Here is an 18142-nt window from a genome sequence, read left to right on the forward strand (position 1 = left end):
AAAGCAGCCTAAGAAACAAAATATTGTTATTCGTAAGTGGGCAACTTTAGCAACATAACCCCTTTATCCTTGCAGGAAGCTAGTGCTGCTTCTTTCACAACATTTATGGTAGTCTCTAGTTGATGGCCTTCTGTTCCCTTGTTGTTCTAACCTGATTTAGGCTGGAATTTACCATTGTGCCTTTCTACCATTCTCATGCACACATCTCTTCATAACTTATGCAAACCAATAATGCAATTCACCTAACCAGTGTTAAGCAATTGCCAAAAGAACTTCCAAGTAATTTGCAGGGAACCATCCTTATCGTCCTTATTGATCATGGGCTCAACAGTCAAGGCCACAATGAAATCTTCATACCCGTAAAAGTTAATGGAAGTTAGCTATTAAAGCTGTGTATGATTGCGCATTCCACAGCTATATAAAGGGAGGCATTTAAATGGACATAGTCACCCTTTTGACTTGTCTCTGCTTCCTCCCTTGAGAAATATAGCTGTATGCTTCAGGTAAGATACACACCTACTTCATATGCTATGCAAAGTTGTAACTATGCAGTGTGCTATTCATAATTTTAGAAATGGGTTTGTATATATTTTAGAACAGGGATAGCCAATGTAGTGTCCTTCAGATACCATTGTTGTATCTCCAACTCCCAACACCCCCAGCCATCATGGCCAATAGTCAGTGATGAAGGAAGTCCAACAACATCTGGAGAGCACCACTTTGGCTGCCTCTGTTTTAGAACTACATTTACACAGCTTCATTTATTGGAATGGCGAGCAGTGCCTCTAACCTGTTCAAATCATCAGAAGTCTGGGTGGATGTGCTGATACTTTAGGTTTACGCTGGGATGAACAACAGTCCAAAACCCCACACTGTTAGCTCTGTGCAGTCATTGAGTTTGGACTGATGATGGTTTGTTGTTGTTGCTGTTTTTACTTTGGCCTTGTGTTTGCCAAACCAGACCTGGTCCAACCATAGAGGCAAACTCAGCATATGCTTGCAGTGCTGGCATTCCAGGGGCATGTGCCTCAGCTGTGTCAAGAGTCTTGGAGAAAGCGCCACTGCTTGCAATCTTGGAAGAGGTGCTCAAAGGTAGCTTAGCTGTGTTTTAACTTGGTAATATCCCTGAATTCCCTGGAGAACGATCCAGAGATTTCTGATCCAAACTGGCTGCCCAGGATAGACATGTTGTAATAGTGGAGGAGATAGTCAAATTACATATATTAAAAATGAAAAGAGGAGGGAAATATTACTTTCAATCCTTGATCATGTAGGCTGCATTCCTGTACCCACTTTCCTGGGAATAAGACCCGTTGGACTCAGGGAAACTTACTACTGAGCAGACATATATAGGATTGTGCTCTTAAGGTACTATTGATATGCTGTTCAACATGTTATAACTCATAAGGGCCAGCAAACTTTTACCTGAACTAGGGCAGAAAAAAAGGTGGGGGGAAAGCCCATTGTGCCATCCCTCTCTGAAGCAGAGCCATATGGCACAGACTAACAACGCAATCCTATATATGTCTGCTCAGAACTAAGGCCCACTGAGTTTAATGGGGCTTACTCCCAGGCAAGAGAGTACAGGACTTCAGTGTAAAAAAGGGTGAACAACTAACACAACATGGATGGCTTTTCAAAAGCTTTGGATAAAGTCATTTACAAATTGTTTTAGGCAATGTAAGTGCCACTTCAATGATCCTTCACATTGGGGTAGTCCCACTGAAGTGAATGACATGCTTGAGGTGTTACAAGATGTTCTGTATGAGAAGATGGGTTCATTTTCTCTAATGAGGGGCAGAGAGAAAGGTGCCTCCCCCCCCATTAAAGTATTCATTAGAATACTTTCCTTCTTTGCACTGATACCTTGTGGTTGGCAAGAAGGCTGGGATTTGTTTATACCAGGTAACTGTTAACAAAAAAAAAGGCAGGAGGCATTTTCCCATGAACATGAGAAGCTTCCGTTTGGCTTCCTAGTAAAATATAGACATAATATAAGATGTCATTGTGTGTTAATTAAGACTTCAAGACCCAATTCTCATTCTCATTTTAGACATGGTAAAATCACCATGGTGTGATTTTTCATGTGATAAAATCACCTCTGAATGCACCTCATGTCCCGGGAAAAAAGTTATCTTTTAAATCCATCTACAGATATAGTAAGAAGAAATGCTGACTGTATAACAATATCAGGTGCATTAAAAATTAGCATCCTTCTGAGGCTGTCATCCTATATTAATCTCACTGAAAAATATACTGAAGAATAGGCTGCCACCAAAATAATAATGAAATAGTATCTATAACATCCCTTTAAAAGTATTTATTTACTAGCTTCCCACCTTCCCACCAAATAAAAGAGCCAATGTAATGTAAATGTAACACACAAAGCAATGATGGGGAATCTCTTACCCTCCAAAAATTGTTGGACTCCAACTCCCATTAGCCCCAACAATCATGGCCAATGGTCAGGGATGATGGAATTGTAGTCTAACAACTTCTGAAGGACCACAGGTTCCCCATCTATTACATAGACCACTGGACTGGGAAAATATGAGTGAAAATGAACTAATTTATCAACTAATATACCTCATAGTGCTTTTGCAAGGACAAAATGTGAGCACTATAGTAATGTTCTGACTAAGCTTCTACAGGAAGTATGGGATGCATATGTGATGCATATTAATTAAAGAAGAGACACAGTTAAGAAGAACATAATAATGCATATAACACAATCTACTAAAAACTCTGCAAAATGCATGTACATCTGTCTCAAGTCATGAGTTGCTATGCTGGATTATAACAATAATAAATGTAACGTTCTGTCATAAGGTATTATTTATTTATTTATTTGATTGAACTTTTATACCGCCCATAGCAAGCTCTCTGGGCGGTGTACACAAAAAATAAAACACTTACAAACAATTTAAAAGCAGCTAAAAAAACCAACTAATCATCCAATTATAAAAGGTGTGCCGTATGACTGTCTGTTAAAACATTAGATACAAATACAAACTATTAACAGATATAAAAATATTAAATATTAAGGTATGGGTTGTATTGTATATGAATAAAAATTAGGAATGAGAAGTGTCAACAATATCTATCACATTGCTTTTTAGAGGCTGCCACAGATTTGCCAAACAATATCCTAAGCTTTTAAAGAAGGTATCATATGTAGCTTCATTAATTTATTTCCCAACTGTTGGACCTCATATGTGGTTTACAACTATATAACATACGTCTAAATACAATAAAAACTAGAAGCAATAAAAATCTTCAGAACAATCACTTGGCAGCAAATGAGAAGAATTAATAACTATTTAAAAACATATTGTAGAAGAACAGGAAATAATAATAAATTGTTGCAACAAGTAACATTTCAAACTATAATGGCAAATGAGTTTCTTCCTCATGTTTGGCAATTTTTAGTTTCCAGGAAATTATTCTTTGGTTGCTATTACTGTAAATCTCAATAAAAATCCAAACCCACAAGCCAGGTCTCAGGTTCCAAAATTTGCTGAAGTGTAAAAACAATGAAACCGAAATTGTTGGCCTGGGTCCATCGTTAATAGTGAATAGCAGGCTCAAATTAACCAAGCACTCTGTCAATTGTACTCTCTTTTCTCAGGAAACATTAAAAAAACCCAATCCTGGTCATTTTGTATCTTTAAACTATTGACACAGTGATAAGCAGCCAGTCTTCTTAATTTTTGAGCTTTCTCTATGAGGGTAGGGTGATGCCCCAGAGATGTACTACTATGGAGTGTGAAGAGGAAGAAGGAAGCAGGTCATTGGGAAACTATAATGCCTTAATCCTGTTCCGTTTGATCTTCAAAGGTGGTAATGCTCAATTTGGAGTTCACTCATCTGTGGGCTTCATGATCCTAAGTTATTTTAAAAGCACACTCGGTTATTTATTTTCAGAGCTCTAAGTGACTAAAAGGAGGACTCAAAAAGCTGCCATAGGGAAGTCTTTTCCAGAGAAATGGTTGAACCTGTAGGCAACCAGTATGTTGTGGCCCGGCCACTGTATTCAGACCTTTTTTTTGATGAAGAGCATCAGAAAGTGCACAGATACCATAAAACATTTGTGGACCATCTCAGAGTATGCTTTAGGTAAGAGATGTTCATTTGTAAATGTTTATAAATTATTATGTGTGACAAGCTAATTGTTTTGGATTTTTCATCATGTGGGTAAGAATCCTAGTTGTTTCCTGTAAAGATTTAATAAGTTGTTCCCATTGGGTCCTGCATATACCACTCTGGCATGTTAAAAGGAAAAAAGAAAGAACTGTCAACATTAAGGACTCATCTTAATTTTATGAGTAGCTCAACACATGTAATCAAACCTGTGCACATAATGCTCTTTGTGACCCATCCATATCCCAATGAGCAAGCCCAATCCTCCTGAAGGATAGGTGTGCGACAATATTGTGTTAACTTTCCAAGTCAGGGCTGGCCCAGGACATTTTGTTGCCTGAAACAAAGGATAAGATGGCATCACCAACTTTCCATGTACAGAAGCCATCTGGACTAGCTGTTGAATCTTATTTCACCCCTGGTGGCAAGACGGCATCCTTCATTGTGCCAGAAGGCAGCAGGCCAGCTTAGGGGTGCAGGGCAGGCTGTGTGGCATACACTGCCCTGTCCTCCAGTATCTTGTCACTGCTCCCAGTATCCACTCCCTGAGGTGGCTGCCTCTCTCTGCCTAATAGTGCAATTCAAGACATTCTGGTATGGCCTATTAAAAAACTTGGGCCTAGCTTGTCTGGGAGATCCTTTTCCCTTGTGTTCCACAGCAGTCTCCAATCTAAAACAATCAAAACAAGCATTTTAACCTGTTCCAGCCATGAGTCAAATTCAAATAGGAAGCTAATGACTTCTTCCTGATGGCTGCCTCACCATCACAGGGCTCCTTTTCCCTGAAATATTGTCAAAATCTTAGCTTTACAAATGCCTTGGAAGCACTGTAAAATATCTGGGGCAGTCTTTAATGAGTTTAAAATGGGTTGAGTACTTGCTGGTTTGAGGGTTTTGTTTTGTTTTTAAAGGGCACCAGTTTAGGGAAGGTTGGCATAAAGAGTATCAGAGGCAGCTTGCCACATTTCCAGAATACCTCACCCGTTTTGCTCTTCATCATCTCCCATCCCCATCTCTTCATTAATAACTTCCATTCCCAATGTTCCAACAGTGCACAAAGTTGAAGAAATATTTGTTTAAAGAATCGCCACGTTCGCACTGAACATTTATTCCACTATTATTCCACTTTAAACAGTCATGGTTTCCCCCAAAGAATCCTGGGAAGTGTACTTTGTGAAGGGTGCTGAGAGTTGTTAGGAAAGCCCTATTCCCCTCATAGTCCTGCAATTCCCAGACTGCTCTGGGAAGAAGGATTGACTGCTAAAACCACTTGAGGAACTGTACCTGTATGAGGAGAATACAGATCTCCTAGCAACTACAAACTACACTTCCCAGGATTCTTTGGGGGAAGCCATTACTGCTTAAAGTGGAATAATAGTGGAATAAATGTTCAGTGTGAATGTGGCCTAAATACGTTTGTAACAATTTCTGTATAATGAAAGCAGACAAAATAACAATAAGATAAATGCTACATGTCCAAACTGACTAAATTTACCTCAAAAAATCTATTGAGAAAAGGAGTTATTTCAAAACTGTAGCGGTTAAGGTGTTGGACTATGACCTGGGAGACCAGGATTCGAATCCCCACATAGCCATGAAGCTCATTGGGTGACCTCGGGCCAGTCACTGCCTCTCAGCCTCAGAGGGAGGCAATGGTAAACCCCCTCTGAGTACCGCTTACCATGAAAACCCTATTCATAGGCCCGCCATAAATTGGAATCAACTTGAAGGCAGTCCATTTCCATTTTCAGGTAGTTACCTCAAAAATGTGAGAGGAGATATGGTAGTGGTGTGGAACCTGTGCCCTCCTCTCAGATATTGCTGGACTAAAACTCCTATCTTCCCTGACCATTGGCTGTGCCAGATGGTGCTGATGGGAGTTGGAGTGCAACAACATCTGGAGGCCAGAAATGCCATGGAAGCACTTGTTATCAGTGCTACTCTTGCAGGTCTGAAACCAGACCTGCATTACCCCAGCCAGGCAGCTGTGCTATCAATGCCCTACTAATGTAGCACTCTTTGTATTATAACTACACATTGACACAAAGAAGCAGTGCAGACTGCCTCAGTCATAAATGCATTAGCTGCAAAAACATTATTTCCAATTCCCCACCTGACAGGCAGGTATGAGATAACGTCCTACAGAGCTGTTGTGAAGTATGGCTACATACACCCTCTTTTTGGGAAGATTACCCATGCTTTTAAAAGCTGTATGATGAGAGAAATTTACACAGGTGATGCTTTTCCTGGCATGCAGATAACATTCATATGCAAGGCTTTGCTGGTTCACATTTAATTTTCTCTTTCCAAAATAACATGCAGACCGAATAGGAATGGAAAGCTCTGTCAGTTTTGATTCTCTCAATGTCTCATTTTTCCAATCTTAAATTCAGTGCTCCACATTTCTACAGCAATTTGTGTTGTTGTTTTTAAATCCTCATAAAAGTTCTCCAGCGTTTTAATGCAAATTTCTCCTGATAAATACATTTTTGTAGGCAGTTGTGACTAATGTACACACATTTTTGCAAGCAATCTCTTGTCATATAATGCATTTTGTTATTTTCACTCATATATTCATTTTTATGCACGCTTTTCCTAACAAATATATTTTTGTAAATATTGTTTGATAGGCAAACTGCATCGCATAATTCAAATAAGTGGAAATTTTGAAGGATGGCTGTGTTTTGCTTCAGAAAGTGAGATTTTTGATAGATTCGGCTTGAAATGAGAACTGAATCAAATTTCTCACCCATCCCTAAAACTTAAACACAGCCATCCTTGAAAAATAGCATCCTCTGAAATTTGCAGTACAGTACTTCAGCCAAGTAATGTGTGCATAAAATGCATATATTAGTGAAAACAACGTAAATGCATTGTATTCGGGGAAATTGCTTTGCGAACCTGTGTATATTAGGAAAAAATTCATACCAAAATGTGCATATTAGGAGAAATTTGCACTAAAATGCCGATAAATTGAATTTAAAATTGGAATAATGAGAAACTGAGAGAAACTGAAAATTGACAAGATTTACCTATCTCTTGTCACGCAAGTGTTAAAGGCCCAAGATCCTTGCCAAAACTTGTCAGGATGATTCAGTACAACAGAGGAAGGTCTTGATGTACTTAAGATGCTAAATAAAATGTGGTTTTACTGTGTTTTATTGATGTTTTATGAGTTACTGTAAAAAAAATCCTGGAAATATTTGAATTAAAAGAAAATATAGAAAAGTTTTAAATAATAAACAACCAAGCGGAACCTGGACCTGCAACAAAATGTTGTCGTGTCAGCCCTCCTTTCAGAGTTACAACCAGCCAGCAATGCCCTCTGCAGTTGTTCCATCCCTCCCTCAGACATTTAGCGTTTCATGGCTACTGACATGCTCAGTCCTCTGGGTTTTTTTTCTGGGGGGGGGGAGGTTTGCCTCCATAGAGTTTTTTTCTAAAGTTTTTTTTTCTGCTACACCTTGAGATTTCCCAAACCCTAATGATACCTCTCTTTTGCTTCTTGGTTGCCAATTTTGGCTACAATCTTAAGAAACATAGGAAGTAACCTTATACTAAGTCAGATGGTACCACTGGTCTATCTCACTCAGTATGATCTACACTGACTGGCAGCAGATGGCTAGGCTTTCAGGCAGGGTTCTCTCTCAGCCCTGCTTGGACATGCCAGAGATTAAACCTGGGACTTTCCACATGCAAAGTAGATGCTCTACCACTGAGCTATGGCCTTATGCCTACCAAGGTAAATAGGGTTCTGATTACAGCCTAAATTACTATCTGAAAAACAGTTTTGATATTTGCATGTTGCTTTGCCTCTGCGTAGACTCACCAGATTAAAAAAATATTAGTTGTAGTTTTAGTAGCAGTAATATTAAAGCGAACATCTTTCTACTATGTATATCCTTATCCTTTCATTAGATCCAGCTAGGAATATTAGTATTTAAACTTTTGCATGACTGAATTATTATCTTTTCAGATGCACTCCACAAAAAGCAAAGAAAGTTGCACTTAATTTGTTTCCTGTCATCTCCTGGGTACCTGCATACCGCTTTAAGGACTGGATTCTCAATGACATTGTTTCGGGAATCAGCACAGGGTTGGTGGCTGTCCTACAAGGTAAATATTTTTAATTTTTTCATAAATGGCATATAATTGATTTCCTTATTAGAGATACCCCTACATCAGGGGTGGGGAATCTATGGCCCTTCAGATGTTGCTGGACTACAATTCCCATCATCCCTAACCTTTGGCCTTCTATTTATTTATTTATTTATTTATTTATTTAATTACATTTATATACAAGTTTTTCCTCCAAGAGGCTCAAATTGGTCTACATGGTTCTCTCCTCCCCATTTTATCCTCACAACAACCCTGTGAGGTAGGTTAGGCTGAGAGGCATGGCTGACCCAAGGTCACTCAGTGAGCTACATTGCTGAGTGGGGATTCAAACCCTGGTCTCCCAGATCATAGTCCAACACTCTAACCACTACACTACACCTCAGCCCTACAGCCTTACATGCACTCATATTCCCCGATGTGATTTACTTTTTCTTCTCTCTAATTTTAGGTCTAGCATTTGCTTTGCTGGTAAATGTTCCTCCAGGCTATGGACTCTATGCAGCCTTTTTCCCAGTGGTTATGTATTTTTTCTTTGGCACTTCCAGACATATATCAGTTGGTAAGTTGAACAGCATTTTAACAAACATTTGGGCTGTGCTATCTTCTCCATGACGTTAATTACTCTTGCATAGATTTTTTCAATATATCATACTGCATCCATGGATTATTTGCTATATCCATGGAACTGCTGCTCCAGAACAATGTTTATAAGTGAGCCAACAGTTCTACCTGCATAACACCATAAAACAAGATGCTACATCATCACAGTGATATTTTGCTGAAATTGCATTTGCATGCATATATATCAACATAAATATTTAGTTGTAGTACTGTGGGTATCACAGAAAGAGACATGGAAGCGATAGAGAATATGAATGTGGTTTTGGAGCTTGTACATGGAGCAGATAATGCTTCATCTATTTTCCTGATGTGAAATATTCCATGCAAGTGTCTACAAAGCATTTCCTAATGCTTAAGAGGACAGGCCTTTTTCTCATGGAGTGCCCCAGAGCAGAGCTTGGAAGATTACTTTTAAAAAGTAATAAATTACAGTTACATGGCCCAAAAAAGTAGTAATTACCATTACAATTACAATTGCTCTGAAAGTAACTGATTACTTTACTTTTTTTTTTTTTTTCCAATAATTTTTATTCAAATTTTCATAAAACATACAAGACAAAATCATAAAACATTCAAAGACAAAAAACAAAATCAAAAATAGTTAGACAAAAAGAAAAAAAGAAAAAAAAAATAAAATAAAAAATAAAGAGTAAAATATTGACTTCCCATTTGTCAAAGATCAAATCAGTTATAAGTCTATAATATATAGCAATCCTGTCTCTTAAGTCATATTATAAAATCACTTTCCTCCAGTAGTTATCTTACTTAATCATCAAATCTCATAAACATTACTTTATTCTTTCCACAAAAAGTCAAAGAGAGATTTCAATTCTTTAAGAAATATATCTATCAATTTTTTTTTTTCCAGATAAGCATATCGATTAATCCATCTCATTACTAATTATGATAATCTTATTGTCATAACCATAGTCAAAATAAACATTTCAATTAATCCATCACATCAGAATCTGTTAGGTTCAGTAATTTCAGTAGCCATTGTTCTATTATCTCTATTAGTTCCATTTTCCATCTTCCATCTTCAGTAGTCTTGTTAAGTCCAGTAATTTCAATATCCAATCTTCCATTATCAGTATACCATAATAATCTTGCTGTCAAAGCCATAGTCATATAGTAAGAGTCTGATGGGAATTACCTCTATCCCAAATATTTTCTTGCCATCCATTCTGAATAGGTTGCTGAAATACTGCTGTAAAATCATATCTCTGTTCTTTTTTTCAAAATACACTGGGTCATCTCTTAAAAGTTTTTCCATTGTCACATGGCTGCAGTTAATTCCATAGATTTTCTCTATATTGGGCTCCATCACATCATTCCAGTCCAGAAGATAATCCATGCCATTGATAACTTTATCTCTAGAATCTTCATTAATTTCTTCAGAGATAACATTGAGTTCCAAACCATAGATTTTATTTCTAAAGTCCATAGACTCCAAATCTTGTTCCTGTTCCACGTTTGTTCCAATCTCCGGGATCTCCTCTCTCACAGGGACCCCTATTCCAGTCTCCAGGGTCTCCTCTCTCACAGGGACCCCTGTTCCAATCTCCGGGGTCTCCTCTCTCACAGGGACCCCTTCCAGGGTCACCTCTCTCACAGGGACCCTTATATCTTTAATCTCCTGCTTCATTTTACTCAATTCAATTTTCGTTATCTCAATCTCATCCATTATTTTCTGAAACATAGTTATTTCCAGCTTCTCAGCCACTTTCTTAATTGCCATTTTAAAAGAAAAATATAGGAAAACCACTTCTTATTTCAGCAACAATTGGGTTAATACTCCAGACTTGGTGACATCACAGTATAAACAGAGCAGACAGCCTTATCTCTCCAATAGTTAAGTAAACAAAATGCAGTTCCCAGGATCGAAACAATTAATGGCAATCGTCAAGAAACAGATTCGTCAAAATAAAATAGACCAAAAAGAGAGTAGTCTCAAAACAGTATAATATTTTTCAAAATAAAAATCTGGAATAGAAATCCCTCTTCTGTGTGTATCTTTAGCATGCAAATCCAGGACAGCTTTTTGCAACAAAAACAGAGATAAGCTATTAATTAGTGCGTAGCAGAGAGAAGTTACGGCTCCCCAGTGAGATGTCAAAAACCGATCAATCTGGCAAATCTCTTTTAAACAGCAACAATTTAAGTCAAGTAAAAGAAAAATATAGAAAGAAGGGTGCTTGCCTGTTAATGCGTTCTCTCTTAGAAGATAAGATGAACGTTCGCTTTAACAGATAGAGCTTGCTGTTGAAAATCCGTCCCACCTTCGTCGGCTGGACCTCGTCCCATAAATTAATGAGATCTGGTCGTCCCAACAAAAATAGGCTTTGAGGTTAATCTCTTCGTTTCTCCCTACCCGGGAGAAGTTTAATCAGTCAAAAAAAAAGAAAAAACTGACTGATATATCTGAATAAGCTTCTTTTGAGGCAGGAGCCCGTCTCAAAAGCAGGCACAGGCTAAGTCACCCTTCCCGGAAGTCGATTACTTTACTTTTCTCAAAAGTAATCACTACAATTACATTTCAGTTACTTTAAAAAAACCGCCTACAAGGTGCTGGCCTTGGCTGCTGCACATCTAAGTAGCCTAAAACAACATTAAAAATAAACACACACATACAGAGGTAGTAGAGTAATTATTTTTATTCGTAAGATAGCAATGGTGGTCTCTCTGCTGGTAAGGGTGGTGGGGAGGGAGGCTGAGGCCACTACTCAGATCTTTGCACGTCAAACCAAGTGCAACCCCCCCACTCAGCCACCAAGCATAATCTCTCTCAGTTAACCACCTCTCAGACCCTGCCTTGCCACCAACTAAGGGACACTCACTCAAGCAAATATTTTCCCCTGAGATGCAAAAAAGTTAAAATACTGCAAATGCAGCACAGTAGCCAGAGAGGGTGTGGGAGGCCACTTTGTGTGCCAAGTGCAAACACAGTATTCTCTCTCTCTCTCTCTCTCTCTCTCTCTCTCTCTCACACACACACACACACACACACGTTGTCATTCACCTCCACACACACACACACACACACACACACACACACACACACACACACACACGTTGTCATTCACCTCCACAATTCTTTATCTCCATTCTGCTGCTGCCTCCTTCTCCTCCTTTATCCATGTCCTTGACCTCCGGATCCTTTTTCCCTCCACTCCATTCTTCACCACCACTATCCATTTTTTAAAATGTTTTCTCCACTCCACCCCGTCTCACTCTCCGCCTCCTCCCCATCCACAGAGCATGAGGAAAGAGCGACACTGCACAGAAGCCCAGTTTGAGGCACATGATTTTCATCCACAAATCAGAGGAGCAGAAGACTTCCCCTGCTCCCCCCCAAGTAATGCCCAAAAGTAATTCTGGAAACGTTACAATTACTCCACAAAAGTAGTAAAATTACTCCTAGTTCTATTACAATCAAAATGTAAAGGAATTACCCACTCAAAAAAGTAATGAATTACAAGTAATTTGATACTTGTAACTAGTTACTTCCAAGCTCTGCCCCAGAGAGACACTCTTATGCATCTAACCTACTCAGTCAGAGTTGATTTGACTAAGGGCCTATTCACACAAGAATGTCCAATGTGTAGGATGCCCGTCTGGTGGAGTGCAGAGCCAGCCTCAGGTTCACATGCCCTTTCTCACTGCAGATAGAGCCTTTATTGTAAACCTGACTTTGCAGTCACAGCTGCCTACATGAGCAGGTCCCATTGATGTGATCTGTTCACTGCATGCGTGTGCACGTGCACACACACAAACAAGGCATGAATGACTTGTGTGAGTAGGCCTATTAACACTGGGATTTAAACATGCAGACCTGCTTCACTAAAAGTTCTCTTTGTACTAGAGAAGGGCATGTAACCTCAAAGCTCACCCCTATGCCCTGCCACATGTAAAGCTCACAGCTGTTGTGTACTAGCTCTAATTCTGCTTGTCTAAAAAATATTCTGCAAATTGCTGAATCACCCAAGTGTCTTTGTTCAGCTTTAGGTTTCAGCCCACTAGTATAATAGAATGGATTCTTACCAATAACCTGGCTACAGAAGCATAGAATTGGAGTGGATCTTGTAGGTCTTCTAGTCCAACCTAGAAATGTGAAGGCCTTGAAAAAAACTGGGGAAATGTGTGTGTGTGTGTGTGTGTGTGTGTAATTCTAGATTTTTTCCTTTAATTTTTAATTTAAAAAAAGGCTTTGGAAAAAAATTGGGGGGGGGGAACCACTGCCCCTCCCCCCATTTTCCCACTTATTTTCTAGGTCTTCACACCTCTAGTTCAGTGCAACCTCTTGCTCAATGCAAGAAGTCCAGAGGCGCAGAATCTGCAATAAATGGCTATCCAGCCCCTGATTCAAGATCTCCATTGAGGGAGAACCCACTGTCCCTCTAGATCAGCCTTTCCCAACCAGTGTGCCTCCAGATGTTGTTGGACCACAGTTCCCATCTTTCCTGACCATTGGCAATGCTAGCTGAGGCTGATGGGAGTTGTGGTCCAACAACATCTGGAGGCACACTGGTTGGGAAAGGCTGCTCTAGATCCAGGGTAGGAAACCTTTGCCCCTCCAGATAGTGCTGGACTACACCTTCCATCATCTCTTACCGTTGGCCAGGCTGGCTGGGCCTGATGGGAGTTGGAGTCCAACAGCGTCCAGGTTCCCCATTCCTGCTCTAGATAATTGCTTACATTGTTGAAATGTTCTTACTGTCAAAAGTTACCCAGAAAACATAACTCAGGAAGAAGAACATTGTGTGACTTGAATGCTTTGAAGGAAAATAATTTAGTGCTCCTTTTAAGAGAGAGATTTGCCAGATTTCAGCTAATCTGACAAGGCTGACAGCCCTTTAATTTAAATTCTGGGAATGGGAGGTAAAGTACTGACACAAATACAATAAATCAGAAAATGAACAACTAAAGGTTTATTAAAAGATATTCCCTAATACAAAAGAGACATCTAATAGTTATTAAGATTATACTTCCTAACACAGAAGAGAAATCTGTTATTAAGATTATACTTCCTAATACAGAAGAGAGATCTAATGATTAAAGCAATAGATTATACTCACACACAAGTGAAGAGCTAGCTACATTTTCAGATGAAGGGACCTCTTCCAACAAGAAGAAAGAGAAGGAGGAAGCCTTCCTGAGTTTAGGAACCCAAGTCTTATAGGTGTAGGATTGACTTCAGGTTCAGCTCTAATATTCATCACTCATGTCATCTGCAATCTCAGAATTATGATTGGACCAGTTAAATGTGGGAGCCCTTTGCTGTTCCCTCTAACTTGGTTCCTTGTTCTTATGAGGTTCATATCCAAATGGGCTCACTGAATCCTACTTCCTTGCCCTTGTGGCTACTTTCTCACATCAGTGAGCATCCACTACTGTGTTGTTTTGGGATAATATGTCCCCTGTTAGGTCCCCTAAATATCTTATTTCCCCAAAACTATCCTTGAGAATTCCTAAGGTTGCTTGTGCCCATACAAAGTGTTCCAGACATGAGCCATCTTGAAATTAACTGGTTCCTCAGATCCTATCAGCTACCATGTCCTCTCATTTTTATCTAACCACTGTGCCAAATGTGTATGTGGATGGATGAATGGATAGATAGATACATAATGGTTGCCAGGAGACTCCAGCTTTGGGAAGTCCTCTTGTAAAAGAGAATTCACATACTGGGAAGTGTGGCTTCAATTGCTGTTGATCCCAAGCTACTGCCTGTGAATGTAGACCAAATCATGTGTGTTTTATCTCTGTCAATTATTACTCACTGAATTCGGTTGGCTGTCCAAGTGAGTTTATAGCAGCCCACAGGGCAGGCAGGAAAGGATAGGGAACCTTCTTAATAGTTATTCATTTTCTCTCTGCAGTGAAGGGTCAAGTCTGTAAAGAAATTTGTAGCAGCCATGTTAAAAGGCAGGCAGGGCATTCCAGGCAAGGGGGTTCCAACCCTGCTTGAATATGGATATTTTTTGCAGAGGATCCCTAGTCAAGCCTTACCAACAGCACAATCCTAACCATGTCTACTCAGAAGGAAGCCCTGTTGAGTTCTATGGGGCTTAGTCCCTTAGTAAGTATGCTTAGAATTGCAGCCTTCAGGGGCATCCATCTTTACTCTTGAATGCTCCCAGCTAACATATCCACAACAGTAGGCTCCCTTCTTCCTACAATGGCCTTGTGGTGACTGACATGGCCTAAGGGCACTTAAACCCTTCTTGCCAGAAGCAAGTAGGCTAGATTAAATGTTCCCTACCTAAACTCCCTAAGCAGGTGAGAAGGTATGAGCCCATCACTTCAGCTGGTCCTGGAAACACCCTCATTTAGTTAAGATTTCTATCTTAATTTCCCATCAGAGATTTTTGTTTGTTTGAGTGGTATGCTGCAAGCAACTGTGGTTGATGCTTAATGTATCATTCTTAATTACATCACTAGGGTCTGCCCCTGAAATCGCAGGGTTTGGGATGCTTCTGACCTGGCAACCCTAATATACAGTATATATATCTCATCTTGTTTAGCTTCTTCACTACCTAATTGTTTCAAAGTGCTGCAGTTTGCTGAGCCCCTGTAAATGATTGAACTTCAGCTACAAGCATCATTGTTTTATTTTTTGTTTCTTCCCTTTTGGGTCTAAAAAGTGTTTCAGGATCTTATTTGACCTAGCACTTAACCATTCTTACCTATATTCCTTTTGAACAATTCAATTAGATGTAATGGAGGATTCAAAAGGGGCCCTACAACTTGAAGAACTCCTTAATGAAAGGTCCATTCGGGAAATCTTATTTATACTCTCACACTTAAGAGTGCATGGTACAAGTTTCTCTTATTTATAGAAATGTTTTAAACTGAACAGTAACATTTCCTCATCCAATGCTAACAATGTCACACAGGTCCTTTTCCTGTCCTGAGCTTGATGATAGGAGGAACTGTTTTAAGGATGGTCCCAGATACACCGGGTAACAACAGCATGCTAACAAACAGTTCATTGATAGATCAGCACAGAGTCATTGTGGCAGCATCTGTGACTGTGCTTGCAGGCATCATTCAGGTGGGTATTTCCAAACAATATGTGTAACTCTTATTTTCATCTGTTTATTCATCCCTGGTGCTTCTGACCATTAGATCACATCACAAAATCACTCTGCAGTGTCCACAGACAGCAAGTACATTTCAGAAAAGGATCTGCAGTGCAGACCACTCTAAGATAACTCGAGCAAGATGTCAAACCACTGCTATTTTATAAGTATAGATTTGAATACCAAAAATATGACCAATCAGCTAAAACTCTCCTTCTGCACCTTACATGAGCCAATTCATGAGTTGTCCCAATGGACAGATGTAGAAAGTGGAGTCCTTCAGGGATCAGTATTGGGACCAATGTCTTTTAACATGTTCACAAATGATATAGAATTGGGGGTGAGCAGTGAGGCAGCCAATGTTGCTGATAATACAAAATTGTTCAGAGTGGTTAAAACAAAAAGAGATTGTGAAAAGCTCCAAAAGGTTGTCTGCAAACTGGGTGAATAGGCAGTAAAATGGCAAATGCAATTTAGTGTAAGCAAATGTAAAGTGATGCACATTGGGACAACATTTCAAAATTTCACATATATGCTAATAGGGTCTGAACTGGCGGTGACTGACCAGGAACAAGATCTTGAGTTCATAGTGGATAATTTGATGAAGATGTTGACCCAGCGTGCGGCAGGTGTGAAAAAGGCAAATTCCATGCTAGGAATCATTAGGAAAGGGATTAAAAGTAAAGCTACCAATATCATAACACCATTATACAAATGTATGATGCACCCATACTTGGAATATTGTGGATAATTTTGATTGCCTCACCTCAAAAAGGATATTGTAGAGCTGGAAAAGGTTCAGAAAAGGGCAACCAGAATGATCAAGGGGATGGAGCAACTCTCCTATGAGGAAAGGTTACTAAATTAGTTAGAGGAAAGGAAAATAAGAGTAGACATAATAAGAGTGTATGCTCCATGCTGTGGAGAACGTGGAAAGAGAAATGTTTTTTCTCATAATACTAGAATGAAGTAGAATGTTGAGAGAGTCAGGACAGACAAAAGAAAGTACTTCACACAGTTAAACTATAGAATTTGCTCCCACAAGAGTTAGTGATGATGGCCATTAACCTGGATGGTTTTAAAAAAGGCGTAGACAAATTCATGGAGGATAAGACCATCTATAGCTGCTTGCCACGATGGCTATGTTCTACCAGGGTTGTCACAAAAATTGCTTTAAAAGTCAGCCTTAATGTTACTACCATTCCATTAACATAGGCAAACATCTCTTCCATGCTGAAGTAGGAATTAAAAGTCTCAGTATGTGCATCATGATGCAAATGCATTCATCTTGTGCATGTCAGTATCTATTGGCATATGTCCAGTGGCAGTCTCACTGGCATTTATTACTTGCATGTGGCTGGGCAACAGATTGGGTAAGGAGCATTTAAATGTTGCTCCTTCCCACGTGGAGCTACCACAGGGTGTTCTCAGGCAGATAATAACATGTAAACCCACTTGTGATAATGTGATAGCCTGGAATAATGTACATGAAGTGCTTTGAGCACTTCAAAAAACAGTTTATAGATAAGTAACAGCACTATTAGGGGACTCACAAGCTTCCCAATTCTTTTCTGTTCTATTCCCATAAAAATAGCATTTGTTTCTTCATGTTCCTTCCAGCTGCTGTTGGGTGTCCTACGGATTGGCTTCATAGTTATTTATTTATCTCAGTCTTTAATAAGTGGATTCACTACTGCTGCAGCTGTCCATGTCGTAATGTCCCAACTGAAATTTATCTTTCAACTGCCAATTCCTGGATATAATAAACCCTTGGGAATTATATGGGTGAGTGTTGCAAGCCAACATGTACTTATTCCTGAGGAGCACGATCTCTCTCTCTCTCTCTGGTTATTGTGAGGTATTTAAAAAGTAGCCCAAGAAATGATGATGCCTTTTGCAATCTAAACACTATTGTCTGTCTCCAGCCCATTATCTCAGCCTTTCCAACCCCAAATCTACAGTATCTATTTGTCAATTATATTTATTTCCCAGTTTTCCTCCAAGGTGCTCAATGCAGTGTACAATATTCTCTCCCCCATTCTTCAACCCTATCAGGAAGGTTATACTGAGAGATAGTAACTGGCTCAGAGTCATCCAGTATCACTGCCACCCCATGTTAGTTCTGGTTCTTATGGGGATCACACTACCAGCCTTTCAAGGATGTTGTAAGATAATGTCTGTGA

At 39.4% G+C, this 18142-nt stretch overlaps 1 protein-coding gene across 1 annotated transcript in view; it reads left to right on the forward strand.

Moving 5' to 3' along the window:
- The first annotated feature begins 3985 nt into the window (after window positions 1-3985).
- The window catches only part of SLC26A3 (solute carrier family 26 member 3), a 37079-nt gene continuing 22922 nt past the window's right edge, over window positions 3986-18142 (forward strand). Inside the window, exons 1-5 of the mRNA XM_061640370.1 lie at window positions 3986-4116; window positions 8117-8256; window positions 8708-8818; window positions 15774-15931; window positions 17580-17744. Of these exons, the coding sequence (XP_061496354.1) occupies window positions 3986-4116; window positions 8117-8256; window positions 8708-8818; window positions 15774-15931; window positions 17580-17744 (705 nt within the window). The remainder of the gene's footprint in view (window positions 4117-8116; window positions 8257-8707; window positions 8819-15773; window positions 15932-17579; window positions 17745-18142) is intronic.

The sequence above is a fragment of the Rhineura floridana genome, chromosome 8 (genome assembly GCF_030035675.1).
Source record: "Rhineura floridana isolate rRhiFlo1 chromosome 8, rRhiFlo1.hap2, whole genome shotgun sequence".
NCBI classification, from domain to species: Eukaryota; Metazoa; Chordata; class Lepidosauria; order Squamata; family Rhineuridae; genus Rhineura; species Rhineura floridana.